This window comes from Dendrobates tinctorius, unplaced genomic scaffold (assembly GCF_039654945.1).
Source record: "Dendrobates tinctorius isolate UK_male_01 unplaced genomic scaffold, ASM3965494v1 ptg000203l, whole genome shotgun sequence".
Lineage (NCBI taxonomy): Eukaryota > Metazoa > Chordata > Amphibia > Anura > Dendrobatidae > Dendrobates > Dendrobates tinctorius.
Genome location: NW_027361870.1, coordinates 6,199,663 through 6,216,085, shown reverse-complemented (window position 1 = coordinate 6,216,085; position 16,423 = coordinate 6,199,663). Strand labels below are relative to the sequence as shown.

General features: G+C 47.6%; 1 protein-coding gene across 1 annotated transcript in view; it reads right to left on the bottom strand.

Moving 5' to 3' along the window:
- Nucleotides 1-7,325: 7,325 nt before the first annotated feature.
- LOC141057255 (uncharacterized) overlaps nucleotides 7,326-16,423 on the bottom strand; it is a 65,379-nt gene continuing 56,281 nt past the window's right edge. The window contains exons 11-13 of the mRNA XM_073553786.1: nucleotides 11,476-11,677; nucleotides 9,274-9,661; nucleotides 7,326-7,572 (exon numbers count right to left, since the gene is read on the bottom strand). Coding sequence (XP_073409887.1) covers nucleotides 7,395-7,572; nucleotides 9,274-9,661; nucleotides 11,476-11,677 — 768 coding nt within the window. The 3' untranslated portion in view covers nucleotides 7,326-7,394. The remainder of the gene's footprint in view (nucleotides 7,573-9,273; nucleotides 9,662-11,475; nucleotides 11,678-16,423) is intronic.

Genomic DNA, 16,423 nt, shown 5'->3' with positions numbered 1-16,423 from the left:
CCAAGGCCACCCACCTTGAGACCCATAATGGTCATTTAGGACCCTGCTCCTGTTACCACACTGAATGTGCCTGTACACCCGTCCTGGGACACCCACGCAGCGCCCCCTAGCTGACATAGTGGTAACTACACCACATACCTCCCCCCTCTGTTCAGACTTGTGGGGTTGAACACATGACATCACCCAGGGATCTTGAGACCTGGCACCCATGTCACCTTGCCCTACCAGTCGGGAGGACCATCTCCGTCTGTTTCGGTAGTCATACTGCATATTTACGTTAGGCCTCCCCTGCCCCCATCGGTCAGTATCTCGGCCTTGGGCCTTCCCGTCAACGTCCGTCAGTGTGACCAGACACTCTTTAGTCTCCGCCTGTCTGCAGTGTGCTTCATCACGCGACCTTTCTCTCACTGGCTGGCTCTCCCAGGTCGCACGGTCATGAGTCCCACGTCCAGCTGGGCCAACTGGCTGGTCTGAGTCTGACCCTCTGTCACTATGTCCACCACCAAGTCTCGTGCCTATGTTACTAAGATTAGAACGGCCACTTGCGGACTCTCGACGTTCTTGCCTTCGACTACCTGTCCTTTCATTCCTTGGAGGATCCCTTCGGGTCCTTACACCTTGGGTTGGAGGGGGACGCCACCTGACGTTCTCTATCTGCTCATTCATCTGCAGTCGATCCTGTCTTAGCTGCTCAATCTCCTTCAGGTACGCTACCCGATATTCCAGGAGCATGCGAAGCTTCCCAATGCTTTCCACCGAACCAACCACAATGACAGGAACCATGTCATCTTCAATAACGACTTGGATTTCACCAGCAGGTGGGATCCTCACTCTCTTCACACAGGATCGATTCACCATCTCCTGCATCACCTTTCCAAGTCTGCCAACGACTTTCCCCACCAGATTTCTGGGCACCGGAATTATGTCTTCCACAAAGCCCAGCCGACTTTGTGCTTCCCTTGCAAGCTCCAGACGTCGAGCGGCTTTCCAATTACGCTTCACGAGCATCTGTTTCGTGCGGAGACATTGTAGGTGCATCTCCTTCAGGACAGCCACCCTTCTCTCTGTGTCTTCCGTTTCTGCCAGTATCACCAACTGGTCTGTTTCTGGTGCCCAGCTCACACTATAGGCCTTTACTGCCTTTTTAAAGGTCTCATGCACACCTTCGCTGGCACACGCTTCTCGCACGTCTTCGGGTACCTCCATCACACACTTGAAGGTCATGGACTTGCTCTCATCCTGGACAGATGGCTCTGGGTTCCCCACGGACACTTCCCTCAAGGTATCTGCCAAGACCGGGTGACTGTCTTGTGCAGCTCTTGGCTCACCATCTTCCTGAGATTTACAGTCTTCAGGACCCTTTTCCAAGATGGGCTTTGGCAGTTCTGCCTTGCTATCAGTCGGGCAAGGCCGCTGTACGTCTTCGCCCCTCCACTTCTCCTGCAGAAGACCTTTTACTACTCCACTGAGTTCTTGCAGAACTTTATCTTTCTCCTCTGCCAGGTAGCGACGCTCATCCTCTCTCCTGAGAATCTCCTGTTGATGCTTCTCTTGGGCCTCTCTGAGCACCTCCATATCTTCCAACAGGGTCTTGTTCATGGTTTTACACGCTGACAGGTGACCTCTGAGCTCAGAGACTTCCTTCTCCAGCTCATCCACTCTGTGCTCAGCTGCTTGCCTTAGGACTCTTTCCCGTTCGACATGTTCTGTTACAGTCTCCTTTATCAGCTGTATCTCACGATCCTGCTCTCTTTTGTCCATCACGTGTCTCACTACTACCTCTTTAATTATATCGTTAAAGGGTACCACTGGGTCAGTCACCCCAGTCGAGTGAACCCTCCAGTTACCGTCCAGCACCAATGTGTAGTCCAGTCGTCTCATCTCCCAGCCCACCATCTGTCTTATCACGAGACGTCAGGTCCGTCAGTTGGGCAGATGTACTTCTTCCTCTGGTCAGTTCTACCTCTGACCTGTCCATGTCAGGAGCCGTCACTGTCTCAGTGTCCGCTTGCCCCACAGTCGAAGCATCTCCATCGTCAGACCAAACGTCATCAAACAAAAGAAAGTCCCGACCCCTCTCCCAGGCATAGACTAAGTCCCGTGGTATTCCTCTACCTTGGCACTCACCACCTTTGGTCCCCTCAAACACTACTCTGTCTACTGCGTAGTTCACCGTGACCCCGTGTTTACAGCGAACCCTGATGTTTTTCTCGGTCAGAGAGAAAACGAGAGGAGTTCCTGTCAGAGTCACCTGACTCTCTGATTCCAGCCGACCAAAGGCTCCTTCCCGGTGCAGCATCACTGTACACATCTGTGGCCCATCATTACTCCCCGGAAAGGATATTCCACATTCTGAAAAAGACCTGCACATACACTGCGGTACTCCAGACATACCTACTGAGACACCCAGTGCTGTCACTTCTTCACACTTGGCCCCTTTCTGGACCACCACCCCGCTTTGGGTTGCCACCCCAATTTTGGTCACCGCCCCCTTTTGGAACTCCACCCCTTTTTTGGGTTACCACTCCAATTTGGGTCACCGCCCCCTTTTGGGACTCCACCCCTTTTTGGGTTACCACTCCAATTTGGGTCACCGCCCCCTTTTGGGTCACCGCCCCCTTTTGGGATTTCCCCATGTCCGTCCTGCAGAACCTCTTAGGCCACAGTTCACACAGTACAGTTTGTCTTTTAACGATACCACACAAGTCTTTGCTGGCACCACCACAGCTCCTGCTGTCACTGATCACCGGCACCTCCGGCTGCTGTTCACACACATACACAGCGGCTGGTGTCACTGCAGCTCCTGCTGCGCCATCTTCGTGGACCCGCCGATCCACCGTAAGCCGCTTGTCACCTTCGTAACTCCGCCGGGTTACTGGAAGCCGCTTGTCACCCTCAAAGATAAAAAAGCCACAAAAGTGCGCCCATAGGGCCTTACCAGTGCAGGTATAATGGGTTATGCAGCAATAATACAGGGTACTCACCCTTAATAGTTGTGTAAAGCCACAAATACTGTATCCGCTTAGTCATATGCAATAAAGCTGCAGCAGGATGGTGTAGACAGACAGCGTCTGCTACCAATGCTCAAAGAGGAGATCCCAAAAAAGAAAAACACCAGGTCCTTGTGCTGCGAGACCTTCGTGACCCCACTGAGCCACAGCAAGCACCTTCAGGTTTTGCAGAGGAAAAGAAAAAAAAAAGAAAAAAAACACATGCACAGTCTCTCACTTGTCCTGTTCGTGTGCCACTCAGGACGTACCGTCTCCACCTGAGACCGTCCAACACACAGGGCACACCGGGTGCTATTCAGGGAGCCGACCCTCCTCCCAGGGTCTCCCAACACACCAGCCTCACCAGGTCCAGGGGCTCAGCGGGTGCTCTTCAGGACATCCGTCTCCGCCTGAGACTGCCCAACACACGCCTCACCAGGTCCAAGGTCATAGCACGTGTTCCAGGGATCCGATTCCTCTACCAGAACCTCCCAACACTGACCCTCCAGGACCTTGCTCACTGACCCCTCCAGGAACACAGTCTCTCACTGACCCTGGTCAGTGCAACACAGACTCCTGTCTGTTACCAGTGTCGGCCACACAGGTTCCTGGACGCCTCTCCTCCTCCAGAGGTATTCCACAAATATTAACACAGTCACTTTCTCTGACCTCGGTCAGTATTACTCACGGTTGTCAGACCGTCTGCTCTCCTGGCTCAGAATCGCCAGCGCTGCCACACGTGCTTCTGGGAATCGCTGCCCGCATTCTCCACCAATTGTAGGGATTCGACTCGCTTAGGTGCAGCGGGAGACAAACATGAGGCACGTTCCTTTAAAATTTCACCAGGTTTATTACTCCATAAACCATAGACAGCATAACACTGAAATGTAACCTTCACTTCAGGCAAAGGAACAGAAATGTCCATGGCTTCAGACTCTCATCTCCCGAGATTTCAATGCTGAGATCGCCATCTACGCTTGCGTGGCGGCCATTTTCCAGGAAGCAATCCACCACACAGGCATGGATGGAACGGCAGAGCCCAGCGGCGGCAGGCACCGGGGGACCCAGCGCAGCGGCACACCCGAGGGACCCAGCGCGGCAGCAGCAAGTAATGGACACCCGCAGCGGCAGCACAATAAAAGGTATATTTGCATTGTAAGACGCACCTCTATTTTCCCCCCAAATTTGGGGGGGAAAAAAGTGCGTCTTACCAAGCGAAAAATACGGTACATTTCTCCACAGAATGTTCTGAGCACAAACTGTCATGTTATCTCAGCAATGGAAAGTCTGTAGTCACTGAAAACAGATTTTAGGTCTGATATGAGAAATTTCAGAATAAATGAAGCAGATTTCTCTGATAAGATATATACACGTGGGCAAAATTGTTGGTACCCCTCGTTTAATGACAGAAAAACCCACAATGGTGACAGAAATAACTTGAATCAGAGAAAAGTAATAATAAATAAAAATTCTATGAAAATGAACAAATGAAAGTCAGACATTGGTTTTCAACCATGCTTCCACAGAACTAAAAAAAAAATAAATAAATAAAACTCATGAAATAGGCCTGGACAGAAATGATGGCACCCCTGAAAATAAAGTGATAAAAGGGACATGTTAAATCAAGGTGTGTCCACTAATTAGCATCACAGGTGTCTACAATCTTGGAATCAGTGAGGGGGCCTGTATAGAGGCTACAGATACTCACTGTGCTGTTTGGTGACATGGTGTGTGTCACACTCAACATGGACCAGAGGAAGCAAAGAAAAGAGTTGTCTCAGGAGATTAGAAAGAAAATTACAGACAAATATGTTAAAGGTAAAAGTTATAAGACCATCTCCAAGCAGCTTGATGTTCCTGTGACTACAGTTACACATATTATTCAGAAATTTAAGCTCCATGGGACTGTAGCCAACCTTCCTGGACGTGGACACAGGAGGAAAATTTGATGACAAATCAAAGAGACGGATAATACGAATGGTAACAAAAGAGCCCAGAAAAACTTCTAAACAGATTAAAGGTGAACTTCAAGCTCAAGGAACATCAGTGTCAGATCGCACCATCCATCGTTGTATGAGCCAAAGTGGACTTCATAGGAGATGACCAAGGAGAACACCATTGTTGAAAAAAAATCATAAAAAAGCCAGACTAGAATTTGCCAAACTACATGTTGACAAGCCACAAAGCTTCTGGGAGAATGTCCTATGGAAAGATGAGACAAAAATGGAACTTTTTGGCAAGGCAGCTCAGCTCTATGTTCACAGACGGAAAAATGAAGCACATCAAGAAAAGAACACTGTCCCCACTGTGAAACAAGTAGGAGGCTCTGTTATGTTCTAGGGCTGCTTTATTGCATCTGGTGCAGGGTGTTGAGAATCTGTGCAGGGTACAATGAAATCTCAAGGCTATAAAGGGATTCTAGAGAGAAATGTGCTGCCTAGTGTCAGAAAGCTTGGTCTCAGTCGCAGGTCATGAGTGTTACAACAGGATACTGACCCAAAACACACAGCTAAAAACACCCAAGAATGGCTAAGAGGAAAACATTGGACTATTCTGAAGTGGCCTTTTATGAGCCCTGACCTAAATTCTATTGAGCATCTTTGGAAAGAGCTGGAACATGCCGTCTGGAAAAGGCAACCTTCAAACACGAGACAACTGGAGCAGTTTGCTCTTGAGGAGAGAGCCAAAATACCTGTTGAGAAAAGCAGAAGTCTCATGGACAGTTACAGGAATCGTTTGATTGCAATGATTGCCTCAAAAGGTTGTGCAACAAATTATTAAGTTAAGGGTACCATCATTTCTGTCCAGGCCTATTTCATGAGTTTTGTTGTTTTTTAAAGATTCTGTGGAAGCATGGTTATAAAGCAATGTCTGACTTTCATTTGTTCATTTTCATAGATTTTTTAGTTATTATTACTTTTGTCAGATTCAAGTTATTTCTGTCACCACTGTGGGTTTTTCTGTCATTAAACGTGGGGTACCAACAATTTTGACCACATGTGTATTACAAAGTTTGTTATTTTCATGTGTACTATTGATTTATGAGAAAAAAAAATTAAAAGGATTGCCCCAGGTTTATAGTAAAACTCGCTGAAGAGCCTGGTGTTGCCTGGGCTTAGTTACCAACTGTGGTTAGTTATAACAAATTATAATGATTATATTGCACATAAAAACATTTCACGTCATATATTCAACATTACAGATTTGCAACACAAATTAACTAAACTGATACTGTGTGATACTGACTGCTGAGCTGTGTACCTAATCCTCTCCTGTGCGATACTTTCTGCTGAGCCGTGTATCTAATCCTATCCTGTGTGATACTGACTGCTGAGCTGTGTACCTAATCCTCTCCTGTGTGATACTTTCTGCTGAGCTGTGTATCTAATCCTATCCTGTGTTACTGACTGCTCAGCTGTGTATCTAATCCTATCCTGTGTGATACTGACTGCTGAGCCGTGTATCTAATCCTATTCTGTGTGATACTGACTGCTGAGCTGTGTATCTAATCCTATTCTGTGTGATACTGACTGCTCAGCTGTGTATTTAATCCTATCCTGTGTGATTCTGGGCTCCCCCTGCAGTCTGTGTCAGAGGGTGGTCTGTGTTGGCACGGTAATAAATTGTGTTATTTCCAGCTTTACAGAAGGACGATAACACCATAGAAATGATAATAATAATAGGCCTCAGTTACCACAACTGTCTACAAAGAAAACAGTTGCTGATAGCAACCAATCACAGCTCAGCTTTCATCTTTTAAACAGCTCTGGGACTGCGTGGCGAGTTTTGAGTGGCGACTTTTGTGTTTCGACTTTTATGTGGTGAGGTTGGTGTATGTGTGGTGAAATGTGTGCTGAGGATGGTATATGTGGTGAAGCACGTGGTAGTGTGTGGCGCATTTTGTGTGTGTTCATATCCCCGTGTGTGGTGAGTATCCCATGTCAGGGCCCCACCTTAGCAACTGTACGGTATATACTCTTTGGCGCCATTGCTCTCATTCTTTAAGTCCCCCTTGTTCACATCTGGCAGCTGTCAATTTGCCGCCAACACTTTTCCTTTCACTTTTTCCCCCCATTATGTAGATAGGGGCAAAATTGTTTGGTGAATTGGAACGCTCGGGGTTAAAATTTCGCCTCACAACATAGCCTATGACGCTCTCGGGGTCCAGACGTGTGACTGTGCAAAATTTTTTGGCTGTAGCTGCGACGGTGCGGATGCGAATCCTGGACACACACACACATATATACATACACACCCACATTGAGCTTTATGTATTAGATAACAGTTCACTGTGTACAAGTAGGGCTCCTTCCTAACTTACCCTTATGACCTTTCTGATTGCCGAATCATTGAAAAAACTGCACTGGGGTTCTTTTATTCATGAAAAATGGGCCCGTGCATCTTTCAGTTTATATATAATGACTTGCCTTCAGCGAGTACTGGCTTGTCCTCCACAGTAGCTGTGCTTTCATACGTGGGCGCTGTCAGCTCGGCAGGTCTTACTGATCCAGATCCGCTCACTGCCGGGGGTCTGGATGTGGGTACTGGGTTGGATTTAGACAATACAGCTCCAGCTCGCCCTCTAGTGGGATTGAATGTAATTGCATGAGACTCGAAGAAATAGCAGGAAATGACAAATTAAAATTCACAGAAAATGACTGTCCGAACCCACATCACTGACCTACAGGGGCATCTCCACATTATTACCACTATATTCAGTTATATTAGACAACAGGAAGAGAATGCTAGGCATGTGTAGATGTCGGCATTATTATATGGTAATGGAAATGGATTTATTCCTTAAAATTAACTTCCATATAAAATGTCAGGTCTGAATGAGAGCTTCTCGTATCCCTGATCGCAGCACGGAGGAGAGATATGATCGTGTAGAAATACCTGATGCTTAGTGTCTATAGGGCTCTGTTCGCACTGACAGTACGGCTTCTTTTTCCACAGGATCTATATCGGCTCCCATTTATCATCCTATAATTAATGGGCTTCCATATAGTAGTTGCATCTCCGTTGTCCTCAATTAGATCAGAAATGGCAGCATACAATGGGTTTGTAAATCTGGACAAAGCACGATAACTGATGCCCTGTATTGGGAAGGATTCCCTAGAAAACCATAGGATTAGTCCTGGCAGTGGCTTCCCTCTGGCAGAAGACGGAATATAAGGGATCCAGGGTGTAAAGGGATATTCCCAACAGGGAAATGTATCCTTCTGATTGGTAAGGGTCCAACCACTGGAATCATCGTCAGTCCCACAAACGGGCTGAGCGTCCGGCAGAGCGGTGGTCTTGGTTGTCTGCCTCTATAGCCTCTATCAATGGGACTAGGGTATCACAGAGCCCCAATCTTGGGACCATGAGGAGATCCAGCGATCAGACCCCCATCAATCAGAAAGTCATCAGCTCTTTAACGTATAGAATAGCACTGTACACGTGTGTCATTTTGATCTTTGAAAAGCAATAAAAACCTGATAAAAGGCAACTTAATTATCACAATTTATTTTTTTTATTGTGGACAAGAATGTGTGTGACAATGATCCAAAATCTGCATTTCCTGGCTGCCCCTGAGCATCACATTGTTTGAAGCAATAACAGCTGATATTTCTTGTATTATATACTGTTGTGCACTCCACTCAATATATTGCAGGCATCATGTTATATAGCGCTGTGTACTTACAATTGCTCATTTTATCTTTCTACCCAGCTGATTCTACGGTTTTCCATTAGGTCTATGACATCACGTGATTAAAAACTGAATAGTTAAATCCTTCTAACCTCTATGTGGAAACAGGAGGTTAATTTTCCCTGTAGGAGTCATCAATCGCTGCAAAAATCCCTGACAGGGGGAGGTGGGAGCAGCTGGATCAGGAGTGGAAGAGGGAGATGACACATGCAAGGACAAGAGACTTCTGCTTCTACATAGAGCAGAGAAAAGAGAAGAATGAACTGAGTAGAAAGACAAAATGAGCAATTGTAAGTACACCGTACTCTATAATATGACAACTGTAATATATTAAGAGGATAAAAACTTTGAAGGGAAGAGGGCTTCTTTAATCCCAATGGATTAAATAGATCTATTCTAACGTGATTATTAAAATAGAGTATATAGCAATGTGCATTATCTGCCACTGAGGACACGCATCTATGGACATTTATATATGTTGGCAAATTAGCCTGGAGCAAAAAAGAAAAAGTGTAAAACATTGCCACCGAATAGATTCACTTTCATCGGAGTATTATGGCTGTAGGAATTTGTCAGTAGCACCATATGTACCTGGCAGCCATGGTGGACTCTGGTTTTGTGTTGGTTCCTGCAGGAGTTTTGCTCGGGCTCGCTCCAGTTCTATCTGATTTGGTGCTGGTGGATCCTGGCTTAGCCATTTTACTGTTGCTCCCTCCAGGTTTGCTAAGCCTGGTTTTGCTTCCTCCAGGTGTAGCTGTTGGGTGGCTGCTCGCTCCAGATGTCGTCGTACTTCCTTTCTTCGCAGGAGGACAAGATCTGGATGAAGTGCTTGTTACTTTAGGCACCGGTGTGACTCCTTTTTTAGAAGTTTCTTTTGTGGAAATGATCGCAGAAGCTTCTTTTCCAGAACAAGCCTGAGACACCTGTCTCTGCCCTTGTAATTCTTGTGATGTCTTCCACTCCTGCCACCACTTCTGAGCTATAACAAAATGAAAATAAAGATATTGTACAGTATTCAAATAATCTCTCAAAGCAATGGTTGATATAATCCCGGGAATAACAGGGGTGTAAAAGGGTTTATCAAAACCATAAGAATAGGGTTCCTATGTCCTTATTTATGTGGAAAGGATTCGCTTTTGCTTACTACTTCTTCACAGAAAGTCTATGGTACTGACAGGCTTACCTTCTTCAGTCCCATAGACTTTATACGGAGTCCCAGTGACCTGAATGGAAATGCCCACCCTCTACCGATGCTCCACTCACAGGGGAGACGCAGGACTACAGTTTTGGTGGTCAGACAGATCTAACCTATAATTTTTGATTTTGGAAAGACCTTTCTAAGTACACCTCTAAGAGGCAACTCCATCTTGGGGTCCTTTTAAGGAACATCCAAATTTGGTTCCTGCCTCTTACTGTGTCATAGACTCAAGATGTTAAGTATTTGTGAATCATTGCATAGATATGTAGTTTCTAGAACTTGCACAGTCTATGGCTTTTTAGACTTCTTACTCCACCAAAAAGTGAATGTACAATGGACCTAGTCATATGTTATGCAGTTCTATGCTCCAACATTATGGCATTTTGGAAGAGAGGACCTTCGCTAGGTTAGCTGCATACCTTAATGAGTGGTGAGATCCTGTGCTCAAAACTATTAAACAAGAGTGACAAGAACCAACCCAAACACGAATCCTCATGTCCATTTGGTTAGGGTTGTGAGCATGTTGACCTGTAAAGGTTCTTTTTTTTAAGACTATTGGTCTTGTGGCGCCCCCAGGAGTATGGTCGCCACAGTGGCATTGCCTTCCTCCAGGGAGGGTGATGTCAAGCTTGGAAGCAATGAAGGGTCTCTCTTTCAGTTAACCATAACATGCAACACAGTTCCCACTCCGGGCCAGCAGAGGGAGCTCTGAACCAGAATTGGGGGAGGAGTGCTCTCTGAGGGCCAGGAAGGGGAAATTAGTCAGTTCTGTGAGGAGGGCAACGTGTGTAGACGTGGAGAGAGAAGCTGGGGGACTGAGCAGAGTTGAGAGCTCGTTCCCAGCTGGAGCGCATGATCTGGAGCCTGGTCTCCACGGTTGTATGGATACTGAAGGTCCTGCAACAGAAACCAGAGGAATAGGAAGCTGTAAATGCTCTATTCCCACCTAAGACTCGGAGGCACAACAGCAACGGGTGAGCCAAGAGAAGAGATAGAAGGCTACAGCTGTCTGCCATACGAGGTAGATCTAAAAGGAAACAAGATGGAGGAACTTCAGTGTAACACAGTACTGAATGTACCTCAAGTAAGCGCTAGAGAGGAGACTACACAACCTATCTGCATAGAGAGATTCCTGAGTTGCTTCCAGGCTACTCAGCTCCTGTGCCTCTGAAATCTGGACCCTGGACTGCACTTGCAAAGTAAAGGTAAAGAAACTACATTCCGCTGTGTCCTTGCCTTCTTTCTGCAACTTCTCCAGCACTGCTACATCTCTGTGACAGACACTGCACCCTCTTCCTCAACCCCTATTCTATACATCTACTCTGCCCTGGGACTACAGCCCAGCCCTACCTTTGGAGGGCTATAACATCACTGCTGCACCCCACCATCTGTCCCAGAGGATCTGTCTGCAGCGTCGGCTTAACACCTCCCTTGCCGAACACCACAGGTGGCGTCACAAATCACTCAAACGTTATTTCATGCTTTTACCCCTTTTACATGGGCGCCCAGGGCCACGGACCAGGTCACCGCTGCTGTGACACCTCCGAGAGGCCGGCCCGGTACCCCACAGCCCTGGGAGGGCGACCCAGTCTTACATGTTAGTTCTGCAGGTGGAGGCCCGCTGGTTGACATATTCTCCAGGCAAATACTGGCTTGGAAGCTGAGCTTTGAATTCTGAAGAGCAAGTTGTGCTTCATCTGCGGATGGCTCGAAATCATACTGGGCGAGTTGTGCATTACCCAGCAAATAAAAGGCATGGCTGTTACGTGGTGAGGAAATAACCCCAAGCCTGCAGACCTTAGAAAATAGCAACAAGAACAAAAAATCAGCATATTATAAAAAGCCTGCAATAGAGTTCAATTTTTATCAACGGCTTCGTCTTAATTTTGGTTAGTCTCCCATTTATAGTGTCTGGATTGCTTGGAGGTGAACTGGTCTGAGTAATTCTTCCTAATAAATAAAAATGATAGAAGAGGAATCTGAAAGACGCAGTGTTTTGGACGCTGCCATGTCCAGAAGAAATAGGTGACCAGGAGAATGAAGAAAGAGGGGACTTTATATACAATGTGATTCAAAGTTATTCTAACTCCTCCATATTTACAGCACCATCCCGATTAAACTGTTTCTTCTGGACCTGGCAGCGCCCAATACACCACGTCTTTCAGCTGCTTTTTCTATCAGGTTTCATGCCTGACCTTATCAGGATCAACGGGTACAGCAGGGCCACGTTCTCGTCCGTTTCCAAGCCTCATGGAGCCTTGTGCTTGCAGTTTGCACTACCACACCAGGTGAGTGGTTCTTTTGAGTCCCTAGTCCTCTACGTTACCTACCGTTTTAAGACATGGAAGGCCCCTCCATCTTTTTTCAGTTTTAATGAATAAACGTGTCCGCTAAGCTGATGTGCGGTTGGCGTTGTCTATGGACAGTTTGATCTCACAATACAGCATGCAGCAGTATTGTCTCCTGTAATAAGCCCATTGGTCACTGGTGCTCTGCAGTTCTATGTTATGGCCGCATGTTGTGGATTCTGCCAAAATCCAGATGGAAGCCACCCACTACTATACTGTTGGCACTGGCCATAAACCGAAATGGACATCAGGCCATGGAGAACCAAAGCTTTATTGGCACAATAACAGATTTACCTTTAGAGGAGTACTAACATTTATAGCCATTAAACAAAAACATACAAGAAAACTGAAATAGTGTATGGCTTCTGCGGGGTATAAGTCCACTGTCATGAAGCAGTCAAGAACATGAAACATAACTGTGGCGCCCCTGAGGCTCAGTCGCCACAGAGGTACTGCACCTCCTCCTGAGGTGTGGTATCCCACCATCCAGGTAAGGTTGAGACTCCTGACCACGCTCCAACACCTGCACCCCACACCACAAAGTAGTGTAGCAAAGCACCTTCGGCGGCTCCCTGCTTGGAGTATAGCAAAGCACCCATTGGTGGCTCCCTGCTTGGAACACGAAATGTGCTGGGAGGTGTGTGGAGATAGATGACATTACAAGGAGCGGAAAGAGTTTAGGATGAGAGGTCAGTTGGTTAGAGAGTTGGAGAGAAGAAGATCCCTGGAGAGAGGGATAGATGGATGGAAGTGCTGCAGCAGATCCCAGTGACCTGGGTCTGCTGGCACGGGAAAGGAAGAGAGAGAGCAACATAGACTGAAAGCCTGATTCTCCATAAGAAAGAAAGACTAGTACGGAACGTGAGGAGTAAAAGGGAACAGAGGACGTGGGTTAGAAGAGAACCCTTCCTAGAAGTTCCAAGCGCAAGGCCGGGGCCCAGTCCCCGAGGTTGTATGGATATTAATGGTCCTGCAGCAGACACCGGAGGAATAGAAGTAGTGACCACTTTATTCCCACACAAGACTTGGGGGCACAACAGCAACTGGATAGTGAGCCGGGACTTAGCAGCAAGAAGTCCCCGAAGCAGGCTACAGCTGTCTGCCGTAAAAGTAGAGTTCATAAGAACATCGGACAGGAGGAACTCCAGTGTAACTCAGTAATAGGAGTACTTCATAAAAAGGCGCTATAAGAGGAGGCGTTCAGAAAGGCACATGTTGGCAGAGTGTTGGAAAGGAGTATTCCATCTGGCCTGGAGGTTGACTGAGTCCCTGACCTGGAGGACACGGCATGGAGGCAGGCACCTGTTTGCACAACAGACTGTGAGTAAAGCTTTGGAACTACATGCCCTGGTGTCCTCCACTTATTCCTGCGGCAACCTTCCCAGCACTGCTACATCCCTTGCGCCTGACACTACACCATCTACGTGTCACTTCACCTACTATGCCCTAGGACTACAGCCCTGCCTGTGGAGGGCTATAACATCACGGCTGCACCACACCATCTGTCCAGGAGGATCTGTCTGCAGCGTCAGCTTACATCTTCATTGCCGAACACCACAGGTGGCGTCACGACTTACACATTGACACTGAACATTTACAATGGGCGCCCAGGGCCACGGGCCGGGTTCCAGCTACCGTGATATCTCCCATTGGAGGACCATTGGGCCCGCTACCGAGTACCTCACTGCTCTGGGTGTGAGGGCGACCCATTTTTGGCGTCACGAACAGGATGACGAGACCCGATGCCATCGGGTTCTGTGAGCCTAAGACTTAAAACTGTTGAAAATGTGCAGAAGACCTAATTTGATAGGCTGTGAAATGAATGTTAAAAATGGCCGCCGGCGCGCTGAAGAAGGGCGTGACAGCCTGGGTGGTCCTAAGAAAAGACAGCGAACTGTCCTGGGCCTCCCCTGTCTGAACATCTATGCGACAGCAACATGGCCCACCCCCCCCCCGAGGGGTTTGTATACTGGCTTGATATGGAGGAGTTGGAAGAAGACGCCGCCCCCAGAAGGAGGAGCGGAAGCCAGTGGCGGGAAAAGAGCCGAGGCGAGAGGAAGAACGCCAGAACGCCATGATGGAAGGAGAAAGGAGACCTGAAGAGCGAAGGGAGGTTGAGCTGAATCTCTCAGGCGCAGCAACTGAAGGCTCCGATCTGGCTTCCACAATGGCTTCCACAATGAACAGCTGGAGGAGGAAATAGCCCAGCTGACAACCAGTCTGCGGCTCAGGCAGGAGGCCTTATGGAAGTTGAGCGGGCAGCACGCCCAGGAGGGGCCTACACCACCGGCGCCCCCGGACCCGGTACCCGTATCACCGGTACCCGCCACCGCTACACCGGATTCCCTCCAGGACGTCCCTGTAGCGCCTAAGACTGCTGCAATGTCACCGGCAGCGTCTAGTGTCATCTCTCTGTTACCACTGCTGATGTGAAGCTTTGGGAGCTAAAGTGGAGGAAGAGAAGCTCCCGTCTGGACCTAGCGCGGCCGCGCAGGTCCCATGGGAGACCCCTGCGGACCCGGAGCCGCCATCTGCTCCACCACCACCGTCTCTGATATCTACCCGGATGACTACCTCCACCACCGCTGCCACCAGGAGCCGCGCCGAGTCTGCACCGGAGCTGTGACACCACCGGGAGAAATCAGGTACGACCGCCGCCCCTGCAACCGGGTTGCCCCCTGAGTTCCTGTACACCGCGTGCAACGGTCCAGTACTCCGCATGGGACAAATGGAAGAGCTGTGTTCCCAATTCAAAAGTACCAAGCTGACTGTGATGGGGAAATGGAAGAAGTCCCTGCTGAAAAGAGTAAGGCTGGAACAAATGCGTCCCAATCGACATCATCTGATGTCAGCAGAAGAGGCTGAGCAGCTGAGGGGTATCACCGTACATCATGGGTTTCCTTTGCCACAAATTCAGGACCCCCGCCTCAAACCCTACAAGCGCCCACATACACAACTACCACCAGATGTCAGGCCAAAAATCAAGAAATTGAGGAACCACATTCATTGGTACCCATTGCAACTCCTGCAGAATCCCTGGTAGCAGAAATACCAGCAGCAGCGGAAAGGATACCTTCACAAACAGATACCAATTTAACTCCTTGGGAGAAAGAGTATATGCAATTTGTGGGTAAACAGCAGGAAGATGATATGAAGAAATTCTTCCGTGGAAGCAGCAGCCAAGAAAACCAGCTTCCAGTACCCCAGGAGGGGACCCCCCAATAAAGAAACATTCCATTGACTCTCGTTACCCAGGAGGGTATTTGCACCGTTGTGCCTTATTTGTTTATCATGGTTCTTTTTCTGTTTCCAGTTTTATTGCCCAGTTGCATTGGCAGCATATTTTTAATAATTGAACTGTGGAGATCATGAACACTGAGTGATCCGGACTGTGTTTGTAAATAGTTTGCACCTCTTTAGGTACCCTTTCTTGGTTTTACATAGACCTTTTGAAGATAAAGACTACCTCACTTGGAGCATAGCTCCAATCAAAGGACACTGCAAGAGATCCCGGCTGGGAGCGGTGTCCAGCACTTAGAAGAATTATTGAGGTTTTTGATGTGAAGTATTTGATAATGTGTCTTATGAAAGTATTAATAGATATAAAACAGCTTTTATGAAGAATGTAGTTAGTCACAGTAACTTTTATAGGAATGTTTTAATAAAGAGATGAGAAATGAGATTAAGGACTTTAGATAGTTAATTAAGAATTGTTTGCAACGTTCAAGAATGATTGCCTCATATATTGAGATTAGATAAGAACTGTTTAATAGCATTACAAAAATTTTGTATGTTCCTGTATTTGTCCATCTTTGCTTCTTTTGCAGCCCGCGGACGTGCTGTGTTTGACGGGGGGGTATGTGGCGCCCCTGAGGCTCAGTCGCCACAGAGGTACTGTACCTCCTCCTGAGGTGTGATATCCCACCATCCAGGTAAGGTGGAGACTCCAGACCACACCCCACACCACAAAGTAGTGTAGCAAAGCACCTTCGGTGGCTCCCTGCTTGGAGTATAGCAAAGCACCCATTGGTGGCTCCCTGCTTGGAACACGAAACGTGCTGGGAGGTGGGTGGAGTTAGATGACATTGCAAGGAGCGGGAAGAGTTTAGGATGAGAGGTCAGTTGGTTAGAGAGTTGGAGAGAAGAAAATCCCTGGAGAGAGGGATAGATGGATGGAAGTGCTGCAGCAGATCCC